This window comes from Pararge aegeria, chromosome 13 (assembly GCF_905163445.1).
Source record: "Pararge aegeria chromosome 13, ilParAegt1.1, whole genome shotgun sequence".
Lineage (NCBI taxonomy): Eukaryota > Metazoa > Arthropoda > Insecta > Lepidoptera > Nymphalidae > Pararge > Pararge aegeria.
This window is the reverse complement of record NC_053192.1, coordinates 8,132,780-8,148,905: the sequence shown is the minus strand read 5'-3', so window position 1 is coordinate 8,148,905 and position 16,126 is coordinate 8,132,780. Positions and strand designations below refer to the sequence as shown.

Genomic DNA, 16,126 nt, shown 5'->3' with positions numbered 1-16,126 from the left:
TCCATTTTTAAACGTTAGACAGATGTTAGCACTACATTAAAAAATAAAGATAGCTTAATTTTTCTTGCAGCTCTTTAATGTAACACTTACAATCGTATACATTTGATGATTTGAGTTCGTAGTGGTGGTAGAACTCGTGGTTTAATACGCAATATCAATTAAATTCACGTTCAAAACTCCATAAAAACGAACACAATTCTTAATTTGTAATAATAATATTTAAGAATAACAAATGATTTGGAACACCTAAAAGTGAAAAAAGCAAAAGAATAAGAAGAATAATTAAATAATATTTGGTAATTTTTAACTACTTTTTGACGAATGTGGGAAAGGGACAGACCAAAGTAAAGTGAGTCTCGCATAGCAACATTTATATAATTTGTGAGGTAAATGAAAAACAGTCCTATTTCATGAGCAATTAAGTTACATTTTGTTTGTTTTGATTTTATGAGTGAACTTTCCTGTTGTGCGGAAGTAGATATTAAATCCATCGACTTTATTTCTAGACAGTAGAGACTAGAATCTTGTTGTCAAAACTGAGAATTGTGAACTTCCCTACTGTTCCACAAGTCTTGTCTCTTCAGCAACACCAACACAAACGAAAAAGTTGTGATTGCGTTTTTAAATTAATTTTGTTGTGTAATACCTTGTGGACCTTCAAAATGGGCTTAATATTGAGAATGTAATAATAGTGATTTGTTAATGGGGCCTGGTTTCAAAGTACAATATAACTAAATGAATGATGCAGTCTATATTCTGGACTGGCAGAGTGCTATCACGTGCTATTAGAAATGGACTTTCGAGTTTTTCAAATGCTGCTGAATTAAACGTTTCGAACAAGAAACATCCTTATTTAGTGTCAGTGGTTTGTGGATTTCCCAAAGACATTGCTAATGGAAGATCTCATAAAGGACAGTTTGGCGACGATGCATGGTTTTCCACAAATTTCAACAATGCAGATGTCATTGGTAAGCTACAATAACATTACCTTTGATCTCTTAATGAAGTTCAATGAATTTACTTATTAATATGACTATTCTACCGTGGTGTTAATATTTTAGCACTTTTTCTGCCCTATTTCTTGTATGGTTGTGCAATAGTAAAAAAAAATATCCTGGTTCAATGTTTTTCTGATTTCCAGTAATTTACAAGTTTTTGGTAGTAGCCTCAGTACAGTTTTGTTAGAGATGGTAAAAATCCAGAAAACAATAAGTTGAACTGGTGATCAGTGTATTTAAACTTAGATATAACTTACAAATAGAATCTTGGGTTTGTAGAGGAAAAGATTTATGTTAATAGTTTACAGATAGTAGAGGAAAAACATCTTTTCTCTCAATTATATAACTTGAGAGAACTTGCTCTCAATAAAATATGGTGGAAAAAATCTAATTGTATTGCTGGTGCAGTTCACAAAGAGCCTGTGAAAGTTAAAGTATACTTAGAATAGACAGTTTTCTCTTTCATGTTTTTTTATTGAAAACAATGCTTTCATTACATTTCAAAAGATTTGATTTGTATCATCATCATGATCAAAATCAATTGCCACATCTACAGGGTGTAGGTCTCTAGTAGACCACCATGCTGGCCACATTATGATAGGTGATTGGTTCACCATTACAGGGAGTGATATTCTAATTGGTTGAATTGATTTGTATGGAAACACTTATTTAATATTTTGTCTTTCTAGGTGTTGCTGATGGAGTGGGAGGCTGGCGTGCATATGGAATTGATCCGGGGGAGTTCTCATCATATCTCATGAGAACATGTGAGAGACTCGTACGGATGGGACACTTCAAGATGTCAGAGCCGGGAGACCTTCTAGCTAAGTCTTATTACGAGCTGCTAGAACATAAGAAACCTATTTTAGGTAATTATATTTAATTTCCCCTGCAAAACATCATTATCAACCCATTACAGGCCTTCTACAAGGCACTGATCTCCTCTCAGAATGAGTAGGGTTTAGACTGTACGAGCAGAGAACATTATGGATGACATGCAGGCATGAAAGTTTCCTAACTATATTGTTGTCCTTGGAGACAGCCTTATTATGACAATATTTTAGCTACACTTGGAGGAATTATCAATTTTATAAATTCATAAATAAATTAATAATAAATTTTCGGAACTGACAGGATTTGAACCTGCGACTCTCTGGCAATCGTGGCCTGAGCGCTTTCCCCAATGAGTAGGATATCTGCCATTTTCATGGTTTCTTTTTTCAAAATAACAGCCACACATATGCATGTATGAATCAATAGGTTTAATCAATTCAAACCTTAATTGCCAAATGCTAACATTGTTATAAGCTAACAAACCAAAATAAAAGCTATCTGAGTTGTACTTGTGACATCATCACTGAAAAATTAAAATGAAACTAAAATGTACAAGATCGCCCTTTTGTTAAGTTTTTTTCCTTCATCCAAGTCTCGATTTGAGAACATAAAAAAATACAGGGCCTGAAACCTTGAAATATCATAAAGATTGTGTTTGACAGTTTATCTACTGTTGATCATGGCTTAAACTTGGATTATCATTACACATTTTTTGCTTGTTTTTGTCAGGCTCCATACAAAAATTATAAAACTACTAGTCAGGCCAAATAGATCATAGGCCTGATTAAAGTTGTTGTTGAAATTTTGCCAACTGAAACCCAAGATGTTTTCTTGACCCAAATTTGCACACAAATCGGGGTAAAAAGATAATTTGGCAAATAATTTTTTATAATGTTTTTCATCGGTTATATCCAACATTTCTTGGCAATGTTGCTCCTCGTACAATGTTGTGGAATATTTACTATTATTTTGCTAAAGACAAGGCAATTAAGGGCTGTTTTATGAAACCCATACCTCTAATGGGTACCGGAATGCTAAACCGCTTAGCGGGACTTCTTTCAGCCGGATCGTCTAGATGGTAGTTAGCCATGGCCAATCCTCCCACCAGACCAGACAAGAGAAAATTTAGAAATTATAAATTCCCAATTGCTTTTGATCGAACACTGGGACGTCCCACTTAAATCCACAGCATCCACCGCTGCGCCAGTGAGTGCATCATAACTCATAATGTATTTTGTTATAGGTAGTAGCACAGCCTGCGTGATGATTCTAGACCGCAACGAGTCGATCATGCGCGCGGCTAACATAGGTGACAGCGGGTTCATGGTAGTGCGAGGCGGGCGTGTGGTGCACCGCTCGCACGAACAGCAACACTACTTCAACACGCCCTACCAGCTGAGCTTGCCTCCGCCCGGACACGACAGGAACGTGCTTAGCGATAGGTAAGATTCTTTGACCTCACTATGCAAATGCTCATTTTATTTATTTATTACTAGCAGTCACCCGCGTTTCTTCGTCCGCATTTTTTACGGTTTTTTAACCGTTGGAACCAATTGTTTTCCTATGATAAATAGTATTCCCGTGGGAACCAATTATTTTCCTGTGATAAAATGTAGCCCACATCACTCTCCGTTCATTCAATTAACTCTATGCCTGAAATCAAGTTGCTTGATTGCTTGGTTAGAGTGTGAAGTAATGACAAACAAACACACTTTCGCATTTATAATATCAGCACGGCTAGCATGGGCAGGAGACAATTATCTCCCCAGGGAAGGGATAAAAATTTATCTTCTCACACAGCTTTATCAACTCTAAGAGCACTGGCGCACAAATGGAAATTCTATTCCATGTTCCCGTACTTTAGCAGGTACACATACAGGACACTTTCATTAATTAAAATTAATAAAAGTTCAAATTCAAATTCATTTATTTCAAGTAGGCCTACTTTATAAGCACTTTTGAAACGTCAAGTATGCATGTTTGTGTGACTCTACCACCGGTTCGGAAAGCAGATTCTACCGAGAAGAGCCGGCAAGAAACTCAGTAGTTGCTCTTTTCCAACATCATCATTTACAATCATTTTGCTATCTTGAGGGAGATGAGAGCGAGGCTGGCTGCTTCCATTCTACCTTGTCATTGAGGAATTCATCAAATGTATAGTAACCTCGCTGTACTAGATGCGAAGATTATTAATATTACTAATTAAGTAATATCCCCTGTCAGGGGATTTTACCGGGGGATATAACTTTTATCTCCTGTCTGAGATAGCTCTGCAGCACAGCTAGCATCGGCAGGAGTCAATTTTCTCCCCCAGGAGAGGATACAAATTTATCATCGCTCTATCACCTCTCAGAAAACTGGTGCACAAGTGGAATTAATATCCAAATAATATATCTGGAATAATATAAACGGAAGTAAACTTCGCTTAGTCCCTGCTCCCATGCCTTGGCAGGTGGACACGATATATCCCTTGCCAGGGGATATAATCGGGGGATTTAATTTTTGTCTCCTGCCATAGTAAAGTAAACATCTTCTAAAGATTCTTCTGTGCCGGAGCGAAACGAGCAATAGTTCATTGCCGAAGATCTGTTTGGTGTGGTGTATAAAGATTGAAGATATTATAAATCACACCATACAGATTCTCCTGTTTTATGCGGAGTGTAGCAAATTAAGCTTAATTTTCATAATGTGTTGTTTTTTTTTTGACTTTATTCCAGAAAACATAAAACTTATATTGGAAAAGTTCCAGTTTTTCCTTCAGAATTTATCTTATAATGCGTTCTAGAATGAATAACAATGATAAAGTGGTACAATCAAAACAGAACTATTTTCACAAAAACACGTAACCTTGTAACAAAAATACATACATGATAATAGATATTGATGTCACAAATCTTTTGGAAAATTTTAACAAAATGCTATTATCAGAAACTAGAGTGACTCGTCTTCGTTCGCTCGCTCCGACTTCCCCACTATAAATAGTTAATAAAATGTTAATGCGGAAGTAGCTAAACGAAAAACCCACTTGCATTTATAACATAGCCTAAGGGCTAAAGCTTCAACTTCCTTTATACGGGGGATCGAGTTTGACCTCGAATATTTTGGTGGTATGTGCGTTTTAAGCAATTAAAATATCACTTGCCATCACTGTGAGGAAAAACTTCGTGAGAAAACCTGCATGTTTGAGAATTTTCATAACATGTGACGTATACCAATCCACACACCAGCGTGGTGGACTACGGCCCTTAAGCCCTTCTTAAGAGATTAGGCCCTGTAGTGGGTTGTTAATGGGTTGATGATGATGATGGATACAAAAAACCCAATAGGTACTTCACAATTTTTTGCCCGAGCCGGACCGATCCCGCAAAGCTATGATAGCCCAGTAGGTAGGACTTCGACCTACTCCGGGGGCCGAGTTCGAATCCCAATAACTTTTCTAAGTTATATGCTTTTTAAGAAATTAAAATATTGCTTTAACGGTATGGGAAAACATCCTAAGGATACCTGCATGCCTAAGAGTTCTCCATAAATGATGATTATATTGATCTATCCCGTAGGAAGCATGTATGTTTGGGGGACAAAAACATTGAACTACTACATCTTGTCGTGCTTTGGTTAATTTTATCACTATTCGGGGGAAAAAATAGGGGGATATAATTTTTGTCTCCTGTCCTATATCCTATTTTCTTAAGGATAAGGATAACTAAGTACTTCCGGTAATGTTAATACAAATTTAAAATCCCTTATGTTATTCTAGCGGTTAATCCTTTTGTATTGAATGAAATGTGGAGAATAATATCATCAATTAGTTGTATGAAAACAATTTTATCGGTTGAATACGCTATTAGAAGCTAACCAAAAGGTTAAACTTCAATAAAGATAGTGAAATAAACAGCACTCTCAAGGATTTTTATTGATGTGGATAATAATATGACATGATGCCAGTAAATTAATTTTTTTTTTGTAACCTAATATACTTTATATATTTTTTTAGTTTTCGAGTTTAGAAATATCGAGACTTTAACCTCTTTTATCGACAGGTTTTTTTTTTCAATGTTCTTTAAGGGTCCCCGCACACAGGCCACTTGCCACAGCCATTAAACGCCGTCACGCAACTGTGCGGTGGCCGCCACACGCTACAAATCGTCGCTGCTGATCACGACAGAAAATATGCCAGTGGCGGCGTGTAGTGGCCAGTGTCCCTTGTGCGGAGACACTAATTCGTGATGTACCTTTAAGGAATAATTACTAACAACAAGTGGTGTTGCTTTAAAATCAATTGCCATAGATTGAAATAAAGTATTTTTCCTACAGAGGTTAACGATTATCGCTTAATCTCCGGAACTCAGTTTGACGTAGTTACCTATTAACGCGTCGCGACGCGTCCACTAGGCTGCGAATAAAAATCGATTCGTTTGGACTACCGAATGGATGGCGCTCAAATTTTCTAACTACCTTTAGTTGCGCGGTACTGTGGAAATATTACCGCGCGCCGCAGCCGAAAGGCTGCAATCTATACACTCTTTAAGAAACTTGCCCATAATCTATCGAAATATTAGTATTCAAAATTCAAAAACTCTTAAGTCAAGTGTCTTTATTCAAATAGGCCCTTATTTATCACTTTCGACACTTTTTTTATTTAATGTAAAATAAATAAATGAAGTACATTTAAGTGGCGTGATGGTAATAACAGCATTCTTGATCGTAATAACTAAAGTTACTTATAAATAAAGCTACGAGAGTTTCACACGCGCCCTATTCCAAGAAGAAGCTCGAATGAAATATAATTTCGATAAATATGAATCTAGGTCAAATTCATAAGTAAGTAGAACCTAGGTACCTAGTTTTATCACTCAGATAAGATTATTTCGAGATATGTAGCTACTCGGAATTAACGTCTAGGAAATCTAGACGTAACATTTCAATAACAGGAGGAATGTAGTAAAAATAACACGAGCACATGAGTGTTCACTCATAATTGGATACATGTGATAGTAGCTCATAAATATATAGGTCACTATGGTACAAGGGCAAACATATATTATATTTAGGAACGCGCTGTGTCCACGATATCATAAGCATAAACATAAATCATCTACGCACATCGAATTGTCCATTAAATATGCGCCCTTTGAAGGTTTCTGTACCTAATAAGTGCCAAATAAGATTCTGTTACTAAGACTGTCTGTATGTCACATTGGGTCTACAGCTTCCGCCGTAATAGGAAGCCAGTTGAAATCTTTACGGTGTTATTATGAAAGTTAAAAAAAAAAAATTAACGTTACTTGTGTCAGCTCTGTCTGAAGAGAGGTAATGCATAGGCGATTCTAATTTCCAATACGTTACAGCGTTGTATAAACTCCATGGTATAACAACAAATAATTAAAATTAGGGTTCCTTTCTTGCGTTCTACAGTACTTAAAGAGTGTCGAATTGTGGGACTGGTAACACCATTACAAGTAATAGTCATTATTTAAAAAAAAAATAGTTATGACGGATTACATTTTTTATTTTCGAGTAGGTCGATTAATATAATACAACAAATTAATACTAATTGGATGGTAAAAGATAATTACGAATTATTAATTATCTGTTACCATCCAAGGTATCGAACTCTCAGTGCACGTGTTAAGACTCGGTGATTTTTTTTTTAATCACACTAAGTTTATATCTACGTTTTAGGGTCCCAAGCCTATTACTTAGTCTCGGCTGTCTTTCCGTCTATCTGTCAGCGGGCCGTATTTCATGAACCCTAGCAGGTAGAGATACGAGATCTATACAGAATGTGAATTTCTATTACCGCTTATTAACAAATAACAAAAATTAACAAGTTAATAGTTAATTTAAGTTTAGGTGTTTCCATAAAAGAACGCGTTTTTCGCTCGATCTTAATATTGCACCGTGGTGGTACTGAACCCTTCCTTGCAAATCCAACTCGAGCTTACTCGGTTTTTTTACCCTACAGTACATTTTACTGGCGAGTTGGAAATTGCAATTACCTTAATTTGCCATTGAGGTCATTTAATTGCTTCATAAAACGGAAAGGTCATTTTGTTCGCCTTTTTTGCTGATTGTTAAGTTTATTTGTAAACATGCTACGCAACATGAGCATGAGCGTGCTTTGTTATTTTGCCGTCATTATGGATATTATCGTCACATCTCATAAGACTCAGTCATGAGACTAGAGTCGACAGATAAGTGTACTGTCGCTACATGAATTATTTAATAGGGTTGTTACAATACAATACAATACTTCCCACATATTTTAAATGAAAGTTAAGCTCAATTGCTATAATCCGCGAAAGTATGCCAAAACAACAAGTATTACTTCATGTTCAAAGAATACACGTGGTTTGACTACATTTAACGTAAAGGAAAAGAAGAAGTTAAAATGACTGAGACCTTAAATGCTAACGTGCTCTCCATAGGGGCAAAGTAAAGCACGTAATTTAAAGGCTTAAAATTTATTCCATACCAATAGATTTTATTTATAAGGGTAATCTAACATCGTTCAAATGTTAGGGAATACAATGAAGGTTGATTTAATATATAAGAAATCATTGAAGTGTGTACCAAGACATAATTAACGCACACCTCAGCCAGCGCTACTATCTCATACCTAATTTTAGAAAGGCAAGAGTTTGTTTTGATGTCTAAAACGACCAGTGCAATTTAAAAATTAGTATTGAGTTAAATAGCCTGTTTATTGAGAAAACTTGTAGACTCTCGTCTCCGAAACCGACCACGGGGCACAGCTAGTACATTATCAATTCAAAATTAATCCAGTCAGTATGCCTGTTTGTAATTTCTATACTAAGGGGAAGCCAGCAAGATTGTCACCAGTCTGTCTTCTCCAACATCAACATTTTACTCAATTTTAATGCTGGCCACGGGACGCGTCATAAGACTAGGCAAGTGCCTAGTGTCTAAAACAAATGTATGGAAATATAACAGTCACCGTACATTTATTCATATCGCAAGACACAATTTTTCTCGTGACCAGCACGAAAGCAATATTTAATCAATTGATGAATTTGACAAATTGTTTGCTTCGCTTTCAACGCACATAAGAAAAAGATAAATTAAAAATATATTATAGTAACTAGTGACTATGTATATATGTAATTAACAATTATGTAGCCTTTTCATATATTACTGTAAAATTTCGTATCGTGGCAACCCTGTCGATTATTGGTCATGTGCTCGCGTTCCACAAGCAGCGTTTGTTGTATTTCTGAATGCACTAATATTAGAATTTTAGTCCCTTGGACAGCTGCCAGCTCTTTACGCTCACGTGCTCAGTTTAATTTGTTTAATGGAATATCTTGTTTATTTACGTGAGTCCCGATTGTCTGTTGTTTTTTTTCTTGAATAATTTTACCCCAGGCTTACCAAAATTCCATCAAGGTTCACCCTGATAAAATTACGCGAAATGATTGTTGTTTGCGAGTTTCTTTATAAACGCCTCACCATCTACTGCGTCTGTCCAAAGGCTGTGGGCAGATCCTCCAGTTGGCTTAGAGGGAGGTCTTAGTCCAGCAGTGGACGTTATATGCCATTGATGATGATGTTCTTGGGTATTACTTCCGCTTTTCTTTGCACGTTAATTTGAAGGATCTCTATCTTGCTTTTTGGTAGTAGGGATAACAATACGTCGTTACGAATCTTAACATAGTATAAAACAAATTAGCTCCTACTGTTTGTACGCTTAGATCTTTTAAACTACGCAACGGATTTAAATGCAAATTTCAGCTACGTATACAGTGATTCAAAAGCTGAGTTTTTATGTAATAAACATCTATATTATAGCAGTGAAAAGCCTAGAAACAAATATATTTTTGTGCTATTATATTGCAAATAAATAAAATAAATAAATGTAGTCCCCCCAAAATAGTCTCTTCATTGCACCCGTGCTAGGCTGGGGTGGATCGCTAGTTTATAATATTCTAATCTCCTTATTTTTAATATTCGTAAGTACCTTTAGAGCATTTCCGATTTTCTATAGCATAGTATTCGCTACACGGTCTGACCAAGATATTCTTAGCATAAGAAGTCTGCAAACCGAAACATTGAACGATTTCAGTTTCTTCTACTTGAGAACCTGTTATTAACTGCATATTTGTTTATTCATACGGGCGTCCGAAAGCAGGACGTCGGTTATTAAAGCTTGACGCCTATCCTTACCAACCGAGTTGAAAAAAGGGTTTAAAGTATAAGTAGTGTAAAAAGTTGACCTAAACTCATTAAATAACTATTGCTTACCTTGAGATCTGAAGGTTTTTTCGATTACATTACATTCCCGCAGACTTGAGGGGAATGACGATATAAAATGGAAAAAGTAATTTCCAATACAAAATATAAAAAACTTAACGTTACTTATAACTTGTATCCTAGTCGACCACGCCTGATTTGCACGACAAGGTCAGGTTAAGAACAAATCATTTGAGGGACTTTCAAAGTTCACGGTCTTGGGCCGCTTGTTTCTAACGGTTTCCAGCAGAACTTTGAAGTCTTCTGTCCATCTGTTAGGGATCAATTACCTTTAAAATTACGTGTGAGGAGTCGCTAGTCCAGTACATTGGGACGCCAACTTTTGTCGGAGAGTCGTTAACGGAGTTCTTCTACTGATTTCCTCATTTCTGTAAAGATCACGTAGAGATACTCCAAGCATAAACCTACTCCTTGACGAGTGATTCTGTAGTAAGCGTATTTGAAATAAATACATTTCGAAATGTTTCTTGTTTTGCAGGCCTGAATCCGCGGAGACGGCGGAGTTCAAGGTGGAGTGCGGCGACGTGATTCTGGTTGCGACGGACGGCGTGTTCGACAATGTGCCCGAGCCGGTGCTGGTGGCGGAGATGAGGCGCGCTCGGGGTGAGGGAGGGGAAGCGGGGACGGCGGGCGAAGAGACCGAGGTGCAGCGACTACAGGGCGTGGCTAACTCTATCGCGTGGATGGCGAGGAACCTTTCCTTCGACGGCTGCTACATGTCGCCGTTCGCGAAGAGTGCTCGTCAGAATGGAATCGACGCGATAGGTAATTAAGATATTTTTTTTGTCTCCCAAGAGATTGTATTAGACCTTACTTATGCATAGGCTTATATGGTTGCGGGCTAACCTGTTAGTTAGCAACATTAAACTTCCAGTCGGTTCCTACGCTAAATCTTTTAGCGGCACGTCTTTGTCGGTAGGGTGGTCACTAGCCACCACCTGATCCTCCCACCTGGCCAGACCAGAGAAAATACAGAAATTATAAAGTAAGCTTGTAATCGAAGGTCGGTTGCGACTATCAATACACTGCGATATTAGAGTAATATTGTATCTATGAGCCTTGTTTTAAAGGTTAAATTCAGTCCACACTTCAGGTGCCACAAAAAACAGGATTACAGAATTTGCGATTCCAAAGTGAGTGACATTAAGTACATTTTGGTTTAACGTTAAAATCTATCCATGATACATAGAAATGCATGCAAATCTTATACTAAGAATACTCATAATAATCCTTAACTAGGGAAGCATGTTACCTGACTACGTTTGGAACCGTGTGTCTATGGTACAAGCTCTATATATCTATTTCCTATAGGAAAGACGGAGGCCTTTTCCAAGCAGTGATTCTTTCATCAATCAATAGCCTATAATAGTCCACAGCAGGACTAAAGGCCTATCCCAACGGGAGAGTCAGCCCACAATCTCCACGCTGGGCAGACGGGTTGGTAAACGCAGTATATGGTATATGGTAGTAATAGTATATAGTATACCAGTGGCGTTCACAGGGTCTTTGGCATAAAATGCAAAAATTACGAGCCATATAAAATAATTTGGGTAGGCAGTGCTTTTATGCGTGTATGAAGTGCACGCCACTGTTGATAACAGTATTCTGATCTGCCTTTACCACACGGCGTATTGGCTGTGTCTTATTAATTATAATGGTTATTCTTTATTGCGAAATATATTTTAAAATGTTGTTTTGTACATTTGCAGGAGGAAAACCTGACGACATAACGGTGCTACTCGCTATTGTAGCGCTATGAAGATGTCATCATATTGTGATTTATTAGATTATATTTTTAGGAACGGTTTTTGTTTTAAAAACCCAATCGCGTACATTAGCTTAACAACGACACCAAAAATTTAAAATATTGGTCCATTTTGAATTTAGTCTTGTCAATTTCACTTAGCATTACGATTGTTTGTTAAAGGTAATAATGTTGTTCAAGGTAAGATCTGTTATGAAATAACTATCCGAGGACAGTCTCAGCATTTAGACGTCTAGATCACACCAGAAATATTATCATTTTTTTGGTCAGTGCCATTTAGCTTGTTACAATAATAGATTGTCTATTATTGTTTCAAGCTAAATTATTGTGCGAGTTAAATACTCCTTACCGTCTCTAGTTATTGATTTGTATAGTTCTATACAAATAGAGATGAGAGCAAGTCCAAAGGTAAGGGACAATGGTACAAGCTTGTTACAATAATAGAAACACGTCAATAACGCGGTAATTATTAATTATACGTAGTACATACTTTGAATTTTGTTTTTTTTTTTAATTTTGAATTTAGTTTTTTTTTAATTTTGAATTTTGAATGAGTTCGAAATGACTAAGAACAAGCCACGATACTTAATTTTACGTGATCTTTTGATAAAATGTTATCTTAAAAAAAATGCGTACCTAATGGGCTACATACACCAATTTTCACATTAAACGTTCGTGCAATTCACACAATTTAAATATTGAGTCTTTTTTTTTTGGAGCCTGTAACTTAGTTTCAAATAGTGTATTGTAATTATATATGGAGTCGAAATTTGACTACTTAATACATATTAATGTAACTCCAGAGTTTGTTAAATTGAAACGTTTCACTTGTAAGTGTGTGTGTAATAAATACCATCATCACATAAATGCTCCGTTTTTATGCAAACTAGTCAAAAACAAATATTTAACAAAGCATTTGTAAAACATGTAGATTCTTTGTACTTTTAAAACTTTGAATTCATTGTACACTGCTAATTTTTTTTTGATATTTAACTTCGCCGCTACGCCGAATTATAAAATGACCAAATTAAGAAGTGATATCTATTCGTCGCTGTTCTTAACTGAATAGATGGCTTGCTTTCATTGCTCCATGCATTTTGGTCGTTTTAAATTTTGTGGTTTGTACTCCGATTTCACGAAGACAGTTTTGAAGTAATCCGATGTACCGACAAGTGTGAACTCGTGCGTGTGGTACTGTAAGTTAAAATACCTGACGTGAAAGTATCCCGAGGTTACGCTTAAACAATTATTATATGACGGGTTTTTGAGATGGAGAAAACCTTTTAAACTAAGATTTTCGTTTTTAATCAACATTTTTTAAATATAGTTCAACAGGTACATACCACGATAATATTTTGGATTTGTCGATTTGTGTACGAGATGTCAAGTTTGATGTCATGGGCAGAATCTGACGATCTGACTTTCACGAAAGCGAGTAGTCAGATTCTGCCCGTGACATAAAATCGTGGTATGTACCCGTTGAACTATATTTAAGAAATGGAGAAAAACTTATCTACCCGTATGGGTTTATATAAAAGAGATAGCTGGTTTACCACCGATGTGGGTACGATCTAAGGGTATTTGTTTGTTACGAGTACATATAAAATACTATAATAATTAATGTGTGATTCGGTGTTTGAATGAAGACTGATTTTTATTTAATTTAAATGTTCATGTTGATTGTGATTTTGCGAAGCCATGTTCAAATTATAACTGGGACAGTTCTGTGTATATATATATTATATTTTTTTAAATTAATTTTTTAACTTTTCAATGTCAATTAAGTATTAGGACAAAAGTCTTTGATTTTACATAAACTTGTCTCTGATTTCCTGTTGTATTTCATTAAATGAGAAAAAATTGGATTTATATTCTATTTTGCGGTTGACTATCACTAAAGGTTGCGGCTTAGGTGTTCTTTAATTTGTCTGACTCATTTCATTTAAATAATATATTTTTAAATTTCTCATAATAATGTTCTGCCTTTAGCAAGGGCCAATTATAATGTGTATATATATATAAAGTGTATATATATATAAATGACATAACTAGAAGAGCAGGTGTATTGAGGTACCCATTAGTAGGTATTTGGCGTGATGAAATAAATAAAATAGGTTGTCAAAACATCAGACAAATTCAAAGCATTTTAATTGTGTGTCCAAGGAAACTTATTAAATCTTTAAAATATACCAACTGTTATGTAATAATAAGGATGCATTTTGCACTAGGCTATGCTATAAAAATAACCATTTTATTTTGTCCAAGAGTGATGTCTCTAGTGGGGCTTACATGCGCGCCATGCGACCATTTTGAAACAATAATTGGTAGAAAATTATTTCGTAGCGTGTGCTAAAAAAATATAGGAGATGGTGGTCTTGTTATTAATTTCAATACTAACAATCTTCAGGATGGCACTTAAATCTTTCATAAATCCATCCCACTTCTGATGCTAAAAAAATATAGGGTGATGGTAACTGGGTATTTAGCTTCAATAATACTATTCATTCATGAAAGATCTAAGTGCCATCCTGAACATTGTTAGTATTGAAGTTAATATCTAGGCCACCATCTCCTATTTTTTTTTAGCAAGTGTATCTTTGCACTTCAGATATTGTTAGAGCCCATAAAATAACTTCCCAATGAGTGATCTTTGTTCAAGTATTACCCGCGCCAATAATAATAATTATTAAATTTCGACGTAGTGCTATTATATTTGCACGCCCGTATTGTGCGATAGATATAGAAAGAAATGAGTCACATATTACCCATTCTTAAATGGCGTCGGCTATATACTTATGGATACAATATATAGAATCACATTATTAAACACTTATCTTGCTTACTTTATAAAAATTAACATCATCCCAAATGTATCAGATGAAATATACAAATGTATGTATCACTTTTACAAAACTTACAAATCAGTACCACAGGAGTCTTTCAAACCGAACCTACCTGCCTCATACCCTAAAATATATGGTTTTTAGATACCCTAAATGGTTCTTAGATCGACTACTGTGCTGACATATGGCATTAATATCTGGACAATCCATATCAACTCGCATGTGGTGCGATCCGAATGAATGCAGTTACCTGTAAAATTTTAGTTCTTTTGTAACTTGGTGTGTTGACTGTGGTGTAATCAAAAATACTTATAACTCTAATAAAAAGTGAAATTGTTTTCAGTGCAACGTTCATATTATGTAAATTCATGCGCTACAAATAAATTATGTTCGTAGACAAATAAATTAATTTTTGTTCAAATAGTTTTTTTTCCTTTCTTTTGCATATTTTCATCCTTGCGTTCGACCAAGTTGAAATAAACTACAGGTACGTGTTTGCGACAAAAAATTGGAAATGTTTTACTTAAAAGTTGAAATATCAAAATTTATCCTTTTTTTGCGCTGGTAAATGCATAGACGCATCCCTCACAGAGACAGGTAAGAAATTATCTAACTTGTTTCCGGAAGGGTATTTGGGACTCGCTGACACGGGGCCAGAATACCCACTAAAACCCAGCGGAACCGTCTACGCCATACCGGGACACCACAGGATCACTTTCGCATGCTACTGTGGCATCCCGACGTTAAACCTACACACCAAAATGTATCCCTACTGTAACTTGGAAACTGGTACCATTCGTTGGCTGGGATTATTATTATTATTATTTTTATAGCAATAATTGACACCAAGTAGATGCCCACCTGGTAGTAGGTGGAAAAAAAACGCTTTTAAACACACCCAGGGCATGCAAGGAACATGTTCTACAAAGCGCCACCCAGTGTATCGACGCGAGGCGTAAGTGTCAAGCGCAGAATAAAGAACAAACAGAATCCTCATTCAGCCAATCAATTCAATATTGCATACAGTGTATTGGCTAAAACAGTGAAAACTCCCCGCGCACGTCTCACTTCATAATCGTGAATGTTGCTGGCTCACAAACTTTTTCCATTTTCCGGTAAACGTTTTGAATATTAGAGTTTAAATAATTACTGTCAACGGCTAAATGGTATGAACCGATGCTTTAATATAAGTTGTGTACGCGGTTTTTGTATGTTCTTAATTCTGTGGTGCTAAGCATCATAATCGCAGGCACATGCCTGTTATTGTGGCAACCCTACAGAGCGGAACAAAGCAATCATGTAATCATGAACAAAGCAACTTGTGTATTCAGTTTACAATAAGTGTTCTGAGGTAATGTACTAGTCTGCAAAATAGGTCTCGTTAGTGATGTACATTTGGGTATTGGATGAACTCA

The 16,126-nt window shown here is 36.0% G+C and overlaps 1 protein-coding gene across 1 annotated transcript; it reads left to right on the top strand.

Annotated features, from left to right (window-relative positions):
* Positions 1-517: 517 nt before the first annotated feature.
* LOC120628563 (protein phosphatase PTC7 homolog) lies at positions 518-15,126 on the top strand. Its single transcript, XM_039896989.1, has 5 exons — positions 518-968; positions 1,688-1,867; positions 3,076-3,274; positions 10,582-10,868; positions 11,813-15,126. Exons 1-5 carry the CDS (start codon positions 740-742, stop codon positions 11,860-11,862), a joined length of 945 nt encoding a protein of 314 aa, XP_039752923.1. The 5' UTR covers positions 518-739; the 3' UTR covers positions 11,863-15,126.
* The last annotated feature ends 1,000 nt before the right edge of the window (positions 15,127-16,126 follow it).